This window comes from Martes martes, assembly GCF_963455335.1.
Source record: "Martes martes genome assembly, chromosome: X".
NCBI classification, from domain to species: Eukaryota; Metazoa; Chordata; class Mammalia; order Carnivora; family Mustelidae; genus Martes; species Martes martes.
In genome coordinates this window covers 32,230,463-32,251,913 of record NC_137897.1, presented here as the reverse complement: position 1 = coordinate 32,251,913, position 21,451 = coordinate 32,230,463, and the positions used below count along the sequence as shown (strand labels likewise).

The window sequence follows — 21,451 nt, the reverse complement described above, 5'->3', positions numbered from 1 at the left end:
ATCCTAAGCACACCTAAATTTCCTTTGCAGCAGCCTCGTAAATATTTATCCAGTTGTTATTTGGGGTCTGTTTTTTTTTTTTTTTTTAAGAACTGATTAATCCCCACTCCCTAGAATGATAGATTATTTTCAAGCAAACCCAAACACAAGCTGAAGGCCCTGTGTAAATTAGTTCTAATTTTCTTCAGGCAGTAGTCCATTTAAAATGTACACAAACAGAAGACGTCAAGAACATTTAGTCCATTTTACCTGCCGAGGTTAGTACCCCCCACCCCCACCACACCAGCCTGCTATGAAATCTGATTACACAGGACTGAGAAATGAAAGCTCAGCTGGAATTAGAGACAGCAGGCTCAAATAAGGGTAGAACCCGGCATTACACCCTGCAGAAAGAGGACTTTTCAGGCTGTACTCCTTTGCAGACTAGAACTTCAGTTATCACCATGGTTCCTAAGTCAGACTCCAATCTCTGGCCGTCACTTACCGAAAATTTCGAACCACGAAATTGTGACCATTTCTAAGAGCTGCATTGTTCAACAGGATCCTCAAATTAAGCAGCATCTTCTTTTGATAATGAAAAAGATGAGTCTATGCTCTTGAAAACGCCTCACTAAGGTAGACAGTGGGGTCCACCTAAAAGCTAAGAACAATTTCAATTGCAGTGAGAGAGCAAAGGTACTATCACCCTTCAACTACCTTATCAAATTCCCCTAGTTAGAGATACACAGGGCAGGGTACAGGAACACTTGAACTTTAAGCCAAGCTCCACCACTGTGTGTGTGTGTGTGTGTCTGTGTGTGTCTGTGTGTGTGTGTCTGTGTGTGTGTGTGTCTGTGTGTCTGTGTGTCTGTGTGTAGCAGGAATCTTGATTCTTTTGGAGTACAGACTCCTCATTTTTCATAATATATTTGCACTGTCACATACTTGTATGAAGTCAATTGATGAATAACTCATTGAGCACGTGATATATGCAGGGCATTGCAGTACTGGGTGCTGCGAGGATACATAGAAATAACACTTTCAGAAAATGTGAGTCATCAGTGCGAAACCCCAGAGGCAGACATGACATCCCTGAGTATTTCCAGTGATATTACTTTTGTAACTCAAAGTCTCATCTTTCCCACAAAAACAAATAGAAAGAAGAACCCTAGAGCTATTTTTTGGTGGCAAGAAGCTGGAGTGGAGATAGAGGTCTAATAAAAAGATCTCAGTCCTGTACCTCCCATTGTTCCTCGCACATAGTAGGTCTTCAATAAACAAGTAGTTGCCTGTTCTAGCAGGAACCCACAATCAGTAGAAGTGGGGATGGAGTAGCATATGCTCCTCCTCCCCTGGTCACCTCTCCAGATCACTAAGTGGTCCTCCAACACTTTACATTCATTCATTCATCCACAATTATAAATCAGATGTTTTCAAGATCAGTTCTGTGTTGGATATTGGACTAGGTTGGAATTTCAGTGAAGGAAGATGCTCTCACTCTCACAGAGTTTACAGTTCAGTAAGAGTATATGATCTATAAATAGATACCACAATACAGACCCATAGGAGAGGTCCAGATAAAGTGCTGCCATATCACAGGGAAGAGAAAGTACTCTAAGCTGGGAAGGGTGGGAGGCAGGAAAATAGCAAAAGGGGTGGGGGCTGCCTCTTCTGGTCAATTTATACAACTTTAGCAAACCCAGGTGAGCACTTGCTAGAAGGGCATGCTAATGTAAAGCCTGTATCTTAGTCAAGTGTGCTACCTCCACAAACAACTCCTATTAGCAATGCTGGGGGAGAAATCAAGAAGTGTCTTCCATGCTGCGGTACAGAAAGGGGGCAGCACTTCTGAGATGCCAAAGCAACTCAGAAACCCTTGTAATTCTGTGGAGGTAGGAGCTCAGTCCCCCAGAGGGGACTAAGAAAACTGAAACAACCCATAACCCTTAGGGAGTTTGGAATAGAGAAGCTGCACTGCAAGTGGGATGAGGTTAGGGGCAATTTCACTGAATCTCAAGAGGGAAGATATCCAGGTAACATGTGGGAAAGCACCTTACAGGAGTTGACATTAATCCTCAGAATTCATCCAGAGGCTTTTCTTGACCCACACCATGACTCCTCTAATTCCACGTCAACTGCCCGGTTTGGCTCCCGACCTCGTTCCCTTTGTTCACCCGGTCCTCCATTCACTCATTTTTCTCTTCCACCAACAATAGCTGTTGCAGCTCTCGCAGGCTGGGTCTCTGTACCAGGTGGGCTCTGAAGGATGGAGTGATAAACAGGAGCAATGAGTGCTTTCCCACGTGGAAATGGAGTCAAACATTTGGAATACTCCAGAGGACAACTTTTGTCTCTGTTCCCTGACCCCAGGCATTCTAACCAGGGGAGAGGGGTTTGTTCTCTGCTTCTTTATATCAGACCCCATGGGACCTCCATGTTGGCTTGCTCTTCTTCCAGCTTCCATCATCAGGGGGTAGGGTAGGGATTAGATGGGGTTCCTGGAGGAGGTGGCAATGATCCTTGATGAGTTGAGAAGAGTTATGGAGTTGTCAAAACTGGAGGCAGCTACAAAGGATATTATAGCAAAGGAAGAAACCAGAGAGTAGACCCAAAGGAAGGAATAAATAGGGTGTGTGGGGTAACAACAACTTTCACAGTGATGAATCTGCCTCATCATTGGCCATTCATTTTTATTTTTTTCAAGATTTTATTTATTTATTTGAGAGAGAGTGAGCACAAGTTTGGTAGGGGAGAGTCATAGGGAGAAGCAGGCTCCCTGCTGAGCAGGGAGCCCGATGTGGGACTCAATCCCAGGACCCTGGGATCATGACCTGAGCTGAAGGCAGATGCTTAACCGACTGAGCCACCCAGGTGCCCTATCATTGACCATTTAAATGACTCCCCACTACCACTCAGGAAATTATGTAAAACAAAACCATGAGTGTTCATCTCCTGTTTGTATCCCCTTTGCATTCAGTCTCCCCCTACGTACCTGCTACTTGTTGATGAGAACACCCATAGCTGTCTGCCTAAGAACACTCCTCGCTCCTGTGTGCAGCCATGAGGCATATTTTACACAATCCCTTAAAGGGCCCTGGTAGGACTGAGCATTGATTACCCGTAGTTGTAACCTGTTCATCAGTGTACCCTATATTAGCTGCTGTCCCTTCATTGTCTCTCTTCCCTTGTTCCCCTAACCAGTGCTTCCTGGGATCATCTTCCAGATAAATCACTTGACCTCAAATTCCTTTCTCAAAATCTGCTTCTCTGGGAACTCAATATTTGCCCAGATCTATCTTCTCAGTAATTTTCCATGCTGTCTCATGTTCTCTTCCCACAGAGACTCTTATCTCTTATTTGGTACCTGGGCTTTCAGTGTCATCTTTGTTCCCACGCCATATGGAACCCTCACTCTCAGATTGAACCCTGGTTACCTTGAAACTGGCAGTGTGCTAGTAAATGTTTAACAACCAGCTCTTAAAAAAGAGAAGAATAGAAAAAAACCTTGTGATCTGTGGCATTGACTGATCTGTGTGGTGTAAATGCTCCCATCATGGCCAGATTCAGGCTACCAAAGTGACATCACTGAACATGGAGTTGGGAAGAGAGGTGTAAGACTGGCTCTTGCAACCCATTGTGAGCACACCACTGCCAGCAACTCCCACCCTGAAAGGAGAACCCTCTCTAGGTCTGGAAAGGAATATTGGAGCCAGATTGTTGAGGGCCTTGAAAGCCAGATTATGGGGTTAAGAATTTAATCTGTAGTCAAAGGAAGATTACTACAGTTTTAGAGCTGGGGCAGACAGGTGGGCATATGTTATTATCTGCATTGTATTTTGAAAATATCAATCCAGCAGCATTGTGTAAGAAGTACGGTGGACAGAAAATTGAGGCAAAGAGACAAAGGTTATTGTGTTCTAACAAGGACATGAGCACATACTGGGGATGTGGAAACAGAAAACAGGATGGATGCAAGAGAGATTTGGCGATTAGATTCTACCTATCAGAACAAGTGATAGGATGTTGACAGAAGGGAGATGATAAAGTTAATGAGACTCCTGGATTTCAAGTTTATCCTGTCATTTGACATTTGAGTGGCCAAATGGCCAAATGTTACCATTGGGGATAGAAAGAATGTTAGTTTCTTGACGTTTAAAGCTTATAAGCATCATGTATGAACTTGCAATATTCCTTTGAAATTGCTACTGTTTCCCTAGTGAAGTCCAAGTACTGAAGGGGGAATCAATGTGATATAAGGAATTGTAGGACGGATGCTTGAAGATCAAATGTGACCTCTGGCTGGGTTGCTAACAGATACTGAATTTGGCCAAATCACTTGGTTCCCTTAAGACCCTCAGAGTCCTCACCTGTCTAAATAAAGGTTTTATAAAATGAGCTATTACACTACTTGGGAAACTTCAACATGCTAACCAAACATGAAGTACAGTGTCTAAGTGCCTTGGCATGGCTATTGCCAAAGATCTATTGCAAATTTCAGCTCTGTACAAATAAGACATATGGCTGTTACTGCAGTGAGAAACTCTGTTTATTTCAGTGTTACTAATTACATAAATACTTTTTATAGCTGGTTGTCTGGAATCTTTAGGATCCTAAGAAACACAAAGCATTTGCATGCAGCACACGCTTCAATTACAAGCTCTATGGGATAGTTGCTGGCGCTCTATCTTAGGCAAGATAAGGACAAAAAAAGCACATATTCCTATCTGAGACCAGAAGCCATCCCATACCCATGAAGAGAAGCAAGACCAGAGGCCATCCTGTGGTCGTGAGGAGAAGCAGCCTTAGAATGAAGCTATGCTTTGCCAGAAAATAAGAAGGAAGGAATCTTGGTCATTTATGACATCACTGAGTTGCAAAATCAACCAACCTCATGACCCTCCCTACCACTAGACACCTTGTTATATAAAGTAATAAATGTCTTTTCCTTTAAGTCACTTTGGGTTGACGTTTTTATCACTTACAACCAAATTCATGCTAACTAATACATAATTTGGCTTAGGTTTTTGAAGGTTTATTTCTCATATAACAACAGGGAAGGAATGATGTCCTTCAAAGACACGGGTTCTAATTCAGAATCTATCATTTATTTATTGAATGACCTCAAGCAAGTCAAACCTTATCTGCAAACAAAAACAATATTCTTTTTCTTTTTTTGAAAAATATTTATTTATTTTAGAGAGAGAGTTGTGTGAGAGAGCATGAGTGGAAAGGGCAGAAAGAAATAGAATCTCAAGCAGACTCACCTCTGAGCCGGGAGCCCCATATAGGGCTCAATCTCATGACCCTGAGATCACAAACTGAGCAGAAACCAGAAGTTCAATGCTTAACCAACTATGTCACCCAGGTGTCCTACCTTCATTCTTTTTATATTGATTAAATGAACATACTTATTATGGTGTGTAATTTAAAATTATTAAATTAGCATGCAATAAACTTAACCTTTTTGTTGTTGTTGTTTTGGTGCACAGAGCTGTGAGTTGTAGTGTAGTAACAACTACCACAATCAGACATGGAACAGTTCCATCTGCCCCCAGAATACCCCTTTAAATTCTTTTGTAGTCATGCCCTCCTCTCACCCCCAGTCCCTGGCACATTGATTTTTCTCTCTCTCCTATGCTTTTCCCATTTACAGAATGTAACATAAATGGAATCATGTAGTATGTAATCTTCTGACATTAGCTTCTTTTACTCAGTGTAGTACCTTTAAGATTCATTGTATACTGTGTTTATCACTAGTTTGTTCCTTTTTATTGCTGAGAAGTATTCCATTGTGTGTGTGTGTGTGTGTGTGTGTGTGTGTGTGTGTGTGTATCATAGTTTGTTTATTCATTCCCCATTAAAACACATTTGGTTTGTTTCCTAGTTTTAAAACTTATAAATAGAGTTGTTGCAACATTTGTATATAGTTTTTTGCATGAATATAGGTTTTATTTCTCTAGGGTAAATATTTAGAAATAGAGTGGCTGGATTAAGTGGTAGGCATACATTTAACTTTTGAAGAAACTGCCCAAATATTTTCCAGAGTGGCTATACCATTTTGCAGTTTCCCTAGTAATGCATGAGTGCTCCAGTTGCTCTGCATCCTTGTCAGCACTTGGAATTATCAGATTTTTCACTGCTACCATTCAGATAGGTATGTAGTAGTTTCTAACTGTGGTTTAAGTTTGCATTTCCCTAAAGGTTAATGATGTTAAGCATCTTTTCCATGTGTTTATTTACCATCCATATATCTTCTTTGATGAAGTGTCTGTCAAATCTTTCGGCTATTTTATTTTTTGTCCATTTTTATTGAGAAATAATTGACATATATCACTGCACATGTTTAAGGCATACAGCATGATGGTTTGATTTGTATGAGTTGGGAAATGATCACCACAATAGGTGTAGCTAACATCCATCTTCTCATATACATACATTAAAAATAATAAAAAAGGGAAAATTTTTCTCTTTGTGATGAGAATTATTACTTTCCTACATTTCATACAGCAAGACTATTTAATTTTTTAATTAAGTCATTTGTTTTCTTACTGTTTAGTTTTGAGTGTTCTTTATATATTCTTGATACAAGATCTTTATTGGATATGCAGTTTGCAAATATTTTCTTTCAGTCTGCAGCTTATCTTCTCATTTTCATGATAATGTTTTTTGCAGAGCAGAAGTTTTAAATTTTGATCAAGTTGCACTTACATTTTTTTCTTTTTATGGACTATGCTGTCAATGCTATATCCATGAGCTCTTTGCCTAAGCCAAGGTCACAATGACTTTCTCCTGTCTTCTGAAAGTTTTATAACCTTCCAAATTACATTTAGATCTATGAACCATTCTGAGTTAAATTTTTGCTGAGGTATGAAATTTAGGTTGAGGGTTTTGGGGGGTGGACATACAGGAATTCGTTTTCCCTTTCCATAAAAGCCCTCTGTGTCCTGGGTCACATTCAATTTGCTGAAGAATCCAAAAAATCCTTGTATGTTAGTGTCCCTAGGATGCTTTGCAAACTGTAAATCTGTGTTCTATTGTATTGAATGTATTTTAATGTGGTTTGCATATACATGGGAATTGACAATAGAAAATAAATTAGAATTATGATTGTAAAATAAATCACCCATCTGCTGGCTACTGATATATATATATATATATATATATATATACATATATATATCACCCACAGAGCTCCTACTTTACAGAGAATTTGAAAATTACTTTTTAATTAACAGATAGTAATAGGACTTTTTCAAAATATTGATTCAGGGGTGTTTTCTTGCTGCATCACTGCTAAGTATTTGTTCAAACATGCAGGCCCTAGGGGAAATTGTGAAATCAGTGAAGATTATCTCTGATCCCCTCTCCACCTCTTTTCCCACCATATCCTTTCAATTGAGGCATGTGAAGAAGGTAGACAGAGTCCTACATGAAAACCCAAATTCTGAACCAGAGCGTGAAATGCTGATTATCAAATTCAAGTGTAATCTCTTTTCTCTCTTGTCATAAAATCACATTTCCACTGAAGTCACTCGTCTGTTAATCATTTACTCTGGCAGTTGGTGATTTTAAGCAGGACCTCGAATTTTTCAGAGCTTAGATAGGGACAGAAATCTCAAGTTTTCCTACCTGGTGTTCTTTGTTTTGTGATCTGGTAAATTCTGGCCTTAGAAGGCAATATTAAGAAATGCACACACAATTTATAAGGTAGGAAAAGGGCAAATAAATATGGTTAATGATCCAACCTTAGTGCCAGAGGCAGATGAGATGTAAAAGGTGAGGTTATCTTTTATGGGTGCCCTTTTATTTGCTTAAGCTCCCACCCAGAATCCTAGAGCCATCTCTTTCCCAATAGGCTGATTTCAATTCCTCCCCTCCAAAGCACAGAGGTCAATCTGTGCATAAAGGAGATTTATTAGCAGACCAAAGGCTATCAGGCATTAAGCAAACAGGGAAATCACAGAAATTCAAAGTCCACCAAAGGCCTCAATAATCATACCTGATGCTCCCCAGGATAGCCAGATACTTTTAGAGTCTGAGTGCTGTGGGGGCCCTGCGAGGCTATCAGCAGTTCTTCCTGCTGCCCAGCACTTGGTCTAGAAGCACTGTCCCAAAAGTAATTTCCATAGCAATATTCTCACCTTGAGCCCAAGACACATTTCCTGGATGTCCTCAAAAGTCACTGTTTGGTTGGTGAATGCCTTCCCCACCCCTTTGTGGGTCTTGTTGAAATTCTCTCTGGGGTTGCTGCCTCTCTCCAGACACTACCTGTGAAGTCCTGTTCATCTCCTCACAATTGTTTTATTTGACCACATCTTCTAAGCTCTGCCCTCACCTTAAGTGACTAGTTAAACACAGCCTTCATCTTTTAAGCCTACTCTACTGGTAACAATTTTGTGGCCTATAAAGATGGTACCTAACCAGGGCCCAGATGATAAACTATGAGTATCTTGTCCCTAAAGTGAGAGAGAACAAGCCCTTTCCCTGGAGCGTTGTTGACTGTTTGGAGTCTGGGACGGGAGATTAGGCACCCACCATGATCGATTCCATCCTCCAGAATTCTTCAACTGGAATTCAACATCATTTCTTCCAAAGAACCAAGGAGTTCATGGATTCCCAGGTCAACCTCTATAGTTCCCCAGTGTATTACCATTAAGAAATGAGAAAATCATCTGGGAAGTCATATAAAGAGATTTAATCCAGAGATTTCAGAGTCAGTTACAGTTGAGCTTTTTATTGTGAGCAAATTACTCAGCCTCACTAAACGTGTTTCATCCTCTGTTAACTGGTGGTATTATATCATGAGTTTGTTGTAAAGATGAAATGTGATTGATGGATATACTCCATATGCTACACTATATACCATATTGCAGTAGTCTACCTTGCTTGGTGTTCAATAAATGTCAGCTTTTAGTAGTTACTGGCATCAGAACATGCGGTGAGAGCCCCCCCCTCCCAGTTGTTGGTTTATTATAGTCGCTCTCCTAGAAATAAAAGAGAGGTGCGTCCTGCTTTTTTTGTCCACCATTGTCCTCTAAACTAATCAAAATAAGGAAGAAATAAAACCAGTGTTTCTCAGTGAGGTCCTATGATGTGTTTTCTTCTCTCTTTTTCTCTTCCCCCTCAGTGATGGGAAAACCAGGGACTTTGTTCTCCCTCAGTACTTCACTAACTTTTCATATTTTGAGTCTTTTACTGCCTCATAGTATTTTCCTTCTGGAACCCTAACCAGCCTATCCCATTTGAGATGGAAATAAGATAAAATAATTAATGATTAAGTGCTTTGAAAATACAAAGGGCTCTGAAAATGCCAACAGCCAGTGTTGCTTTCCAGTATAATGAAAGAGTGTAATAAAAACAGATCATAAAATCTTTTTGATACCACAGCCACTACTCTTTTTGCCAGTTAAAATTTATAGTTGTTGCCTTTTGTTCAAAGCAGTGAGGGACATGAAAACAGTCCAGTAAATTTTCCAAAATAGGTGTCCCTAATTAGCTGAATGCAAAAAGTCTGGAGACATCAGCAATACATTTTGTGAAGTTCATATGAGAATAACACATCATAATCACCTTCAGTTTCAGATGATATGACTGACTCTTCCCCCACCCACAAGCCCTTTTTTGGCAATGAATGTTCCATTCACATCTCATGTCTTGTGTGAGTTAGTTTATATCACTACCAGGTGTTTTATTTTATTTTATTTTATTTTATTTGAGAGAGAGAGAGAGAGAGAAAGAATGAGCAGGGGGGAGGGGCAGGGAGAAAGGGAGAAGCAGACTCCTCATCGAGCAGGGAGCCTGATGTGGGGCTCAATCCCAGGACCCTGAGATCATGACCTGAGCTGAAGGCAGATGCTTAACCCACTGAGCTACCCAAGTAAAAACTACCAGGTGTTTTTGTACACAATGCGTCATAAGAGCAGGACACTGGACACAGAGGATAAATAATCTAGGTAACCTTAGATTAGGTAGGGGGCAAAGAGTAAATGCACTATTGAGTTTAGAAGTAACTGTTTGATCAACTTAAAGTCAAAGCTATTTGCTAGTTCTCCTATTGTAATTCCACATGGGACAACATTTTGAAGTTGCTAGGTGTAACTGCCATACCTAGAAGGCCACCTACTTCTTGGTTTTTGGGGAAGCCTGGGAATTTTAGTATGAATCTACAAATGACTAAGACATAGTCAAGAATCCAAAGAATTGGGTTTCCATTAGAGGCTCTGGACATATTCACCACCCAGGATTCAGGGTTGTTTTGGAACCCAACACATATAAAAGTGTTTAACCATTTTGAAATTGCTCACAATTTTCAGAACATTTTGTGCTATTTTTTCTTTTTCATCCCAACACTACCCTTTCATTTAACAAAGTAATACTGGCGGGGCGCCTGGGTGGCTCAGTGGGTTAAGCCTCTGCCTTCGGCTCAGGTCATGATCCCGGGGTCCTGGGATCGAGCCCCACATCGGGCTCTCTGCTCAGCAGGGAGCCTGCTTCCTCCTCTCTCTCTGCCTGCCTCTCTGCCTACTTGTGATCTCTGTCAAATTAAAAAAAAAAAAAAAAAGTAATACTGGCACCTGACACTCTTCCTTAACTCTACTAAGTAAGTATAATTAAAAGTTATTTACGTTCAATTATTTGCTTATCTGCTTCTTTGATTGTGCTTTCTCTTTTCATCAATACCAATTTTAGCTTCATTTAATCAAAGTGGTGAAATAATTAGATAGATAAGAGATTTAAAGTAAAACTGATGTATCAACCTTGATAAGACCCTAAGGCCTCCTGGAATATTAACTTGTTTTATCACTGTTCTCCCTAAGGTTCACCTTGATTTTTATACGCCTCTTAACTTGGATGGCAATTACTGGGGAAGCTATTAAAATCAACATGAAATATCAAAAGGCAAGTACAGTTAGAATGCTTCAATATCTAATGTCATAGGAGGAATTCCACAAATATTATGATTTGCTGATATATGTAGAAGCTTCAAAGACCATGAGAAACTGGGTCAAACTGACCGTTTGGGACTACTCATTAGAAAAAAGGAAAGATTTTAGGCTATGCAATTATTAAACATTTAATGTAAGCATAGTATCTTCCTTACTAGATCCTTGAGAGGTCTGAGATCATGGAGTGTTAGACATAGATGGACCCTGAATATCTTAATCCAACTCTTTTCTCCAGAGGACCAGGGAAATACAGCGACTTTCTCAAAGTTGGGTAAAGGAGGGAGAATGCAAAAAAGCAAATGAGAGAGCGAGAAATAGAAAGTGGCTTCTCGACTGTTAAGGAAAGCTCTTTCCATTCCTGATTGACAAAAAAGGAGGGGTTTTCTCTGCCCAGCATTTGAAATCCCCTCTAATTCTCATTGTGTGAATTTTAGTGTAGTCTTAGTGTAAAAGTCTTCCCTCCCTCCCTCCACCCCCTGCAAAGCCAGGTCATGGACACATAATCAATCCAGCAGACATTCTCACCTGCAGCTTTGAATCTTGAAAGAGTGAAGAAAAAGAGCCAGGGAGATGAGATTTACAATGCTATGATCTACCAGCATTTCTGGCTGTGTCCAGTGGCTTACACCCTCTTGCCATGGTGACTAGGCCCAGTGATGGCTGTGGACTACAGCGAAGTCAGCAGCAACATCCTTCCCCAGTCTCTGTCTGCCTTGTCTCCCTAATCTTCCCCCTTTTCTCAGGCTATTCCTCTCCAGACCATCTGTTAATTCTCTGGGTTCCCTGATGATTTCCTACTAACCCTCTTCTCTACTCCCCTACAAGAACTCTGGCTGATTCCGAAAATGGTACCACAAAGTGAGCCACAGACAACTGACCCTCAGGGAAAAGTGATAAAATCAGTATTGGTTGGCTGACATTAAAACCTCCCCTTAGAAATACAGTGGCAATACAGCCGATTAAACAATTGCTTATGGTCACCTGGAATGCTGGCTGAGAGTACAATTTAAGGAGAAGCATGTGAAGGGTATTGAGGAGTTCAGTGACAGCCAATGAGATGGCTGCTTCTTATAATGAATACCGTACAGGTGAAAAAAGTCATCTGCCTCAGCAGATCTGAGAAGGTCAAAGATAAACTCAGACTTTGCTTTGATCCTGTGCGCTGATGAATTACAATATCAGTGGTATTCACAGCCCTGGTTTCAGAGGTGCATATTGTGGCATTATCTGGGTTAGACTGAAAGCTGGAAAATTCACATGGAAATATATGAGAGGATTTAGAGAACCCTAAGCATGCTGAACCCTTCATTCTCATTATGCTCCCTTGCCAGCTCAAGAAATCTCTCCTACCTTGTCTAATGACCCTGTTCTTCCCTTGGTTGAAGATGTTTTTTTTTTTTTTTACTGAAAGGAGTGACCTTGTAAGATGAAGGCAGTTCTCATCCTCCCCCACCAATTCCCAAGATTGTCAGATCTCATCATAATTCTGGGAAGGGGATGGCAATGATAAAGTCAGAAGCCAAGGAGGCCCAAAGAACTGCTAGATTTAGAGTTTATAGTGAAGAAAGTACTCTGTAAAGTGTGTATGAGAATAGAGTAAAAGGATGCTTGATCAAGGATCAGAGATATAATCTGGGGTTGGTCTGGATCCAACAGTTCAAGATTCACTGTAGATTGGGTAGCTATATTGAGTCCAAGGAGTAAATAAGGGAAATGCTCGTAGTGGGCAAAACTTCAAGTAGAGTACCTTGACAGGCATTCAGTCTGGAGGGAGAGAAGCCCTGAGGCATAGAACTATAGGAATTCACAAGCAGTTGTTAATGGTTTGGCCAGATGATTAGGGACATGGAAGGGACAAGATTAAAGACTAGAGACAAGTGTTTCCTATATGAATTGCAGCTAAAAAACACCAACATTGTATTGAGAGAAATGAATGTTCAATGAAGTTTAGGAATTAACAGCCCAAGAGATTTAGGTGTTCTATGAGGAAAACACTGATTAGGACATTTTATTGGGTGGGCTAATACATATATACTTTTTGTTGCCCAGCATTTGAACCCCTAATTAGGCTTAAAAATCTTATTGCTTGGGGTGCCTGGGTGGCTCAGTGGGTTGAAGCCTCTTGCCTTCGGCTCAGGTCATGATCCCAGGGTCCTGGGATAGAGCCCCAAATCGGGCTCTCTGCTCAGTGGGGAGCCTGCTTCCTCCTCTCTCTCTGCCTGCCTCTCTGCCTATTTGTGATCTCTGTCAAATAAATAAATAAAATCTTTAAAAAAATCTTATTTCCACTCTCTTAATTAAAGATCTAGAGACATAAAAGGAACTTCCTAAGATGGGGAAATGCGGGAAGGAAGAAAATGAGAGAGGGAAAGAGACCAAGCAGAGAACTAGAAATAAAAACCAAATCTCTGTACTCTATTTTTTTTAAAGATTTTATTTATTTATTTGACAGAGATCACAAGTAGGCAGAGAGGCAGGCAGAGAGAGAGGAGGAAGCAGGCTTCCCACTGACCAGAGAGCCCGATGCGGGGCTCAATCCCAGGACCCTGGGATCATGACCTGAGCGGAAGGCAGAGGCTTAAGCAACAGAGCCACTCAGGCGCCCCACCAAATCTCTGTACTCTTCCTGATAGTCTTACTGTTGCGGATTAATGAAGGATATCTAGGATGTCATTTGGTAATGGAGATTTGTCCTTTTTTAAAGATTTTATTTATTTATTTGACAGAAATCACAAGTAGGCAGAGAGAGGGAGAAGCAGGCTCCCTGCAGAGCAGAGAGCCCGATGCGGGGCTTGATCCCAGGACCCTGAGATCATGACCTGAGCCGAAGGCAGAGGCTTAACCCTCTGAGCCGCCCAGGTGCCCCGAGATTTGTCTTTTTTTAAGAGGAGACAGAACTGTCTTGGTTTTGAGCTCTTGCCAAATTTCTAGAAATCCCAAAATGTATGAGTTTTAAAAGAAAGCAGCAGCCCAGTTCCCATCAAGGAAGCCAAAGAAAGCAATATTGCCTGTATTCTCTCCCCTTGACAAAGAGGGTGAACTAGTAGGTGAACTAGCCCCAGCCAACTGGATGCTTCCACCCAGGACTTTGCTCTCGAGAATGTGACCAAAAGGCAAATGGACAATGAGATTAGAAGCATGGTGAAAGCAGTGGCTTTGTCTAGCAGTGATGTCCTACCTAGCCAGATTGCTCCTGCTGTGTAACTTTCCTGGATCTATGCCTTTTTATTTTTAAACAAGCCCCATTCCCCAATCTTCTCACTGATTCTCTGCTTTAGTTGACAGCCTCAAGTGCTAGATGTCAACAAGGAAATTTGGTTTGCATGGGCTATATCAATGAGCTCTCTTGTCTTCTAGCTTCTGGTTGGAAGCTAGTTAGAACTCCAGAAACTGGTTAGAACCTCAGCTGGAGAATAGAGGAAGGGGAGGGAAGTGAAGTCAAAAGATTTATCCTTCTGGTTTCTCAGGAGGTCACCTTGGGTTGGCAGTTCCTCAAGAGAAATTCACTGTTCCTCCCAAGGTGGCCTACTCTACACAACTCTCTCTCTCTTTCCAAGTTCTGATAAGCTCACCATCTCTTCGTCTTTTGGGGCCACAGCTGTCCGCCCTGGGTCCTTGCCCTATGCCTTGCAGTTGCCCCAACCCCTTCCCAACACTTTTAAATTAGGTCCTTTGTAAATAAACCCTTCTCCAATTATCCTAATAAGAGGGTGTCTTCTGTTTGTCAGAAACCTGACTGATACGCCTTCGTTTTCTGGTTAACTTTGTGCCAAAGAAACCCAACAGGAGGATAAAGAAGGAGCAAAAGCCCAGAGTTGGGATCAAGGGTGAAATTTTCAGTGAAGAGTGATAAATGAGTCTGAATGTAGCCAAGGGAGTCTGTTAGGAAAAAGTCGCCCATGGAAAGGCATAGATAAAAATAGCTCAAAATCCACTTAAAGTCTTCAAACCTGACCCCTAATCGTAATGGGCAATGGCTAACAGTTGATGTAAAATGAAGCTTCTTTTCACAGACATACAATTGCTGAATAGTTGGGCCATTCATTTTTAAGTGTCTGGACAGCCATTAATTCCTCCCTCCCTCTCTCCCAAGTCCTGCGGTGTTTTACACAAAGGAAAATGCACATGGGTTCTTCCACCCGTCTCTACGGTTTTCTTCGCTGTCAGAGACACAGCTGCACCCTGTTTGGAGCGATGCAGCATGAAAAAGCTATTAATCTAGCTCCATCTAGATGCACCAAGCCTAACTGCAGGGCTGCCTCCAGCTTCATTAGAAGGATATGTACAAAGTAATGAAATTCTAAAAACATGGACCGTGAAACAAAAACTGGGAATTACAGTTATGGGAGAAAGTAAACAATATGTGAAGAGTCTACTGAAAAACCAGGCACCACAGATTTTGTACACATAATCTCATTTAAACTGTACAGTCTTATAAATTTGTAGTTATTCTCCTGATTTAACAGGTGAAAAAATCAGGGGCAGAGTAAGCAACTCTCCCAGATTACTCACATAACAAGTAGTAAATCCACAGCTCAAAGCTATGCTATGTCAAACCTGTTTTCAAAATTGAGGCATGGGCCCCCCCCAGGAGATGCTCAGGACAATCCATTTTGGTGGAGCAAAGCCAACGTTAGAACTTTTAGTTATTTAAAAAAAAAAAAAAAAAGAACTTTTCGTTGTTTTAATTTTTATCAGATTATCTGAAATCTTTGTGTCCATGTTTCATAATATATGTAATATATTCGTACAGTAATACATGCAGGTAAATATGTAAATGCACATGTGTGGTTTCTACTGGGTAGTTTTCCTCGATCTTTGTCTTTATTTTTTCTGAGCCTCATCCCTCAAACTACTCGCTGATCCTCTACACCAGCTGATAATCTAGATATAGACCCAGGAGAACTGATTTGCATGGGTCACATCAATGAGCTCTTGTCCCTTTTGCCTTCTTGTTGGTTGTAAGTGATGGGTGAGCCAAAAAATCCGAAGACCACTGCTCTGCACTCTTTCAAAAGGCAGTATAGTGTAGTTGTTGGGAGCGTGGATTCTGGAACCAGGCTGCATGTGTTCAAACCTCAGTTACCCCGTTTTAGCCGAGAGATGTTGGATTACTTAACCTCTCTGTGCCTCGGTTTTCTCTTCTACAATACGCAGGTTTAAATAATTAATACATAGAGTGTTTAGACCAATATCTGGCAAAAATAAGAATATAATAATATAAGCCATTGTCATCATGTTACATGATCCTTCAAAGTCATCAACCAGGAAAGCACCTTGTCATACAACTACTGTCTTCTATGCCTTATAGTTCTTCTTTAGGAACTGGCTCCTGAGTTAGTCTGTGAGCCACCTGAGTTCATCAGGCCCATTTCTTAATACTCATACTTTACATCAACTTAAGTTTCAGATTATTTCTCAAGACAAATCTACTTTCTAAACCCCAATACAAATGCAAAGATTAAGGATGTACATTTCTATAACTTTTTACAGAAACATACCTCAAGCTCTGGAGTTTCTTCCAAGATGGTCAAAGCACGTTCTCAACAGTTTCAGTGATGTTAGACTAAGCAGAAGACATTTCCCCGAAGAAGGGGATATGTCTCATCTGGATGTCTAGCAAAAATAATGGTTATTTTACTGCAGAAAAATTAATGATTTTATTAGAGCATGGTGTAATATAGGGGTTCAGTTGTCAGTGTCAAATAAAACTAAGTGATTTCTGGTTCAGTATTTGCTAATAGAATCACTTACAGATCATTAACATCTGTAAAGTGATTTAAAAATTAAAAATAGAGCTACCGTATGACCCTGCAAATGCACTACTGGGTATTTACCCCAAAGATACAGGTGTAGTGAAAAGAAGAGCCATCTATACCCCAATGTTCATAGCAGCAATGGCCACAGTCGCCAAACTGTGAAAAGAACCAAGATGCCCTTCAACAGATGAGTGGATAAAGAGGTTATGGTCCAGGGGCCCCTGGGTGGCTTAGTGGTTTAAGCCTCTGCCTTCGGCTCAGTTCATGATCTCAGGGTCCTGGGATCGAGCCCCACATCGGGCTCTCTGCTCAGCGGGGAAACTGCTTCCCCCTCTCTCTCTGCCTGCCTTTCTGCCTACTTGTGATCTCTCTCTCTGTTGAATAAATAAATTTTTAAAATCTTTTAAAAAAAAGAAGTTATGGTCCACATATACAATGGAATATTATGCCTCCATCAGAAAGGATGAATACCCAACTTTTGTATTAACATGGACGGGACTGGAGGAGATTATGCTGAGTGAAATCAGTCAAGCAGAGAGAGTAAATTATCACATGGTTTCACTTACTTGTGGAGCATAAGGGATAACATGGAGAACATTAGGAGAAAGAAAGGATAAGTGAATTGGGGGAAATCGGAGGGGGGAGATAAACCATGAGAGACTGTGCACTCTGAGAAACAAACTGAGGGTTTTGGAGGGGAGGGGGGTGGGGAATGGGTGAGCCTGGCGATGGGTATTACAGAGGGCACGTATTGCATGGAGCACTGGGTGTGGTGCATAAACAATGAATCTTGGAACACTGAAAAAATAAGAGTAAAATAAAAAATAAAAAAATAAAATAAAAATAAAAATTCCTTGCTGCAGGTTTGGGGTGAGAGATGAGTGAGCTCAGTGAGGTGGAGAGTCAGATGTTTTGGAATACTGTTAGGACTATGGCTTTTATTTTCAGTGAGCAAGGAAGCCATAAGAGGGTCTTGAGAAAGAGGAAGGTATGTCATGCTCTTAAAAGAATCCATCTGACTCCTGGGTTGTGAGGACTGTTAGGATGGAGACAGGGACACCAATTAAGAATGAATACCCCGGGGCACCTGGGTGGCTCAGTGGGTTAAAGCCTCTGCTTTCGGCTCTGGTCATGATCCCAGGGTCCTGGGATTGAGCCCCACATCGGGTTCTCTGCTCAGCAGGGAGCCTGCTTCCCCCTCTCTCTCTGCCTGCCTCTCTGACTACTTGTGATCTCTGTCTGTCAAATAAATAAACAAAGTCTTTAAAAAAAAAAAGAATGAATACCCAGCTTTTGTATCAACATGGGTGGGACTGGAAGTGATTATGCTGAGTGAAATAAGTCAAGCAGAGAGAGCCAATTATCATATGGTTTCGCTTATTTGTGGAGCATAAGGAATAACATGGAGGACATGGGGAGATGGAGAGGAGAAGACAGTTGGGGGAAATTCGAGGGGGAGATGAACCATGAGAGACTGTGGACTCTGAGAAAAAATCTGAGGGTTTTGGAGGAGTTTGGGGGGTGGGAGTTTGGGTGAGCCTGGTGGTGGGTATTGTGGAGGGCACATATTGCATGGAGCACTGGGTGTGGTGCATACACAATGAATTCTGGAACACTGAAAAGAAATTTTAAAAAATAAATTAAAATTAAAAAAAAAAAAGAAGTGATGGCAATGGTCCAGGTGTTTTGGGACAGGGAGGTGATGAAGTGATAGTGGAGGCGATTAGACATAATGAGCTTGCATATATATATATATATATATATATATATAATTTTATTTGAGCATAGTTGACACACATGTTACATTAGTTTCAGGTGGATTTGATAAGTTCATACTTTATGCTATGCTCATCACAAGTGTAGCTATTATCTGTCACATACAACGTTATTACAATATCATTGACTATACTCACTATGCTCCTACGCTGTACCTTTTATTCCCATGACTTACTCATTCCATGACTGGAAGCTTGTACCTCCCACTTCCCTTCACCTATTTTGCCCGTCCCCCATCCCCCGTCGCTCTGGCAACCATCAGTCTGTTCTCTGTATTTATAGGTCTGATTCTGCTTTTAGTTTGTTTATTCATTTGTTTTGTTTTTTAGATCCCACATATCAGTGAAATCATTGGTATTTATCCCTCTTAGTCTGAAAATTAAAAATAGAAATACCATATGATCCAATAATTTCATTACTGGGTATTTACCCAAAGAACATGAAAACGCTGATTCAAAAAGATATATACACCCCTATGATTTTTGCAGCATTATTTACAGTAGCCAAGATTTAGAAGCAACCTAAGTGTTCATGGATAGATAAATGGATAAAGAAATCTCTCTCTCTCTCTCTCTCTCTCTCACACACACACACGAATATTATGCAGCCACAAAAAGGATGAGATCTTGCCATTTGTGACAACATGGATGGACCTATAGGGTATTATGCTAAACCTGCAGATATATTTTGAAGCTACATCTTTCTGAACATATATTTAAAGGGATAATGTAGGTAAAAGGCCTCCTATGCAATAAAACAAATAAAGAGACATAATCATTACTACTTAATGCTCAAAATTTGTACAATAATCAGTGAATGGCCAGTTTGTTCAGAATTGGTATGAACTAAGATCTTGTAACTTATTTTTTTCGTTCCTAACATATTTTAATTTTTCCTCAATAGGCAGATAATATGGTCCTGAGAGCTAGGGTACTGTAGCCAGACAGATATGGGTTCAAATCTTGGCTCCACCTCTTACTGTTTGACCTAGAGCTAGTTACTTAACCTCTCTGTTCAGTGTCTTTACCTGTAAAATGAGGAGATTCAGTAAAATGTACCCAAGAGAGTTTTGTGAGGATTCACTCAGTTAATGTATGTAAAGAATTTAGAACTGTGCCTGCTACACAGTAAATGCTCATGAAATGTTAGCTATTATTGTTGACTAACTTCTGTTAGTTGTTTGATTTCTTATTTTTCGTTTTGAACACTTTGATTGAAAAAGCAAGTGGTGTTAATTGTAAAAAGAAAATTAAACCCATACAGATATGTATGATTTAGAAATTCAGAGTCCTCTCTAATTCCACACCCCAGAGGGAAGTACTATTAAACAGTGTAGTAAATGTTCCTCCAGATTTTACCTATGTGTTTATCACACCTATTCATGTATGCTCATATGTTAATTTACTTTTTATGAAATAGGATAATACTCTGCATATTATTTTGCAATGTGTTTTTATCACTTAAAATTCGATCTTAAGTATTTTTCCATTTAAGTTCACATAAAACTATTATACGTGATTGCATGGTATCCCATTGTATGGAAGCCCAATAGTGTATTCATTCAGTTGCTTATTGAAGTCATTTAGATGTCTTTATTTTTCCTTTTTACTGTAACAAACAATGCTACAGTAACATCCTTGCCCATGGTCTTGGTGCAAATTTCTATATTTCTGCAGGAAAAAGTTCGGAAAGAACTCATCTATAGAAATGGTTAGAATGAGTAAGAATGATATACCTTTCTTAAAATATTGTAATTTATATTGCCAAATGACCTTTTGAAAAGATCATATATATTTTTCAATTCCCACAAATGGTGAATAAATGTGCTTATTTGCCTACTAACTATATCCTGGCAATCTTTTTAATCTTTGCCAGTTTAGTAGGGAAGATAAATAAGTTTTATGATTTAATTTGCACTTTTAATAATAGAGTTCATTGTTCAAATGTTTAAAGTTTAATTTTTTTGTACATACTCCCTATTTTTGTGCATTAATTTTTGGGGGGAGTTGGGTTCTTTTTATTTATTTTTTTCCTTTTTCTCCTCTTTAAGATTTGGAAAAAGCAAGCCATAGGCTGGGAAAAAATATTTGCAAAACATAAAACTGACAGCAAACACTAAGTATCTACCCAAAAGAAGAAGTTTAAGATTTGTACACACACACACACACACACACACACACACACACACACCCATGAATAGCCATAGCTGCTTTATTTATGACTATACTAAACTGGAAAGGACCTAAAGGTCCATCAACAGGTAAATGGATAAATAAATTAAGGTAGATCCGTAAAAAGGAACAAATTACTGATAAAACCAGCAACATGAAATCATTTTAAAAACACTATGCTGGGGGCGCCTGGGTGGCTCAGTGGGTTAAGCCTCTGCCTTCGGCTCAGGTCATGGTCTCAGGGTCCTGGGATCGAGCCCCACCTCAGGCTCTCTGCTCAGCAGGGAGCCTGTTTCCCCCCTTTCTCTCTGCCTGCCTCTCTGCCTACTTGTGATCTCTCTCTCTCTGTCAAATAAATAAATAAAATCTTTAAAAAAAATATGCTGAGTGAAAGAAACTAGACATGAAAGAAATTATATAAAAGACAATACTAATCTATGACTGATGAAAAATCAGAATGAGTTTTTTTTCCAGGAGATGGGAATGGAAGGGGGAAATATTTACCTGGCTTAGGGTGGTAGTCACGTGGTATAATGGTATAAACCTCTGTCAAAGCTCACCAAAGTATACACTTCAACGGGTGCATTTATTTTATTTTGGTTGTCCAATCAAGTTGACTTAAAAAGAAAAAATCGCTTTGTTTCTTATTATTTTTTAAGATTTTATTTATTTGTGAGAAAGAGAGAGTCGTGCAGGGGGAGCAGCAGAGGGAGAGGGGGAAGCAGGCTCCCCACTGAGCAGGAAGCCCAACACGGGGCTTGATCCCGGGACTCAGGGATCATGACCTGAGCCAAAGGCAGACACTTAACCGACCGAGCCA

The 21,451-nt window shown here is 40.3% G+C and overlaps 1 protein-coding gene across 1 annotated transcript in view; it reads right to left on the bottom strand.

Moving 5' to 3' along the window:
* Nucleotides 1-720, bottom strand: part of OTC (ornithine transcarbamylase) — a 61,259-nt gene extending 60,539 nt beyond the window's left edge. Inside the window, exon 1 of the mRNA XM_080794925.1 lies at nt 485-720. Within this exon, the coding sequence (XP_080651051.1) occupies nt 485-561 (77 nt within the window). The 5' untranslated portion in view covers nt 562-720. The remainder of the gene's footprint in view (nt 1-484) is intronic.
* Between the last annotated feature and the right edge of the window lie 20,731 nt (nt 721-21,451).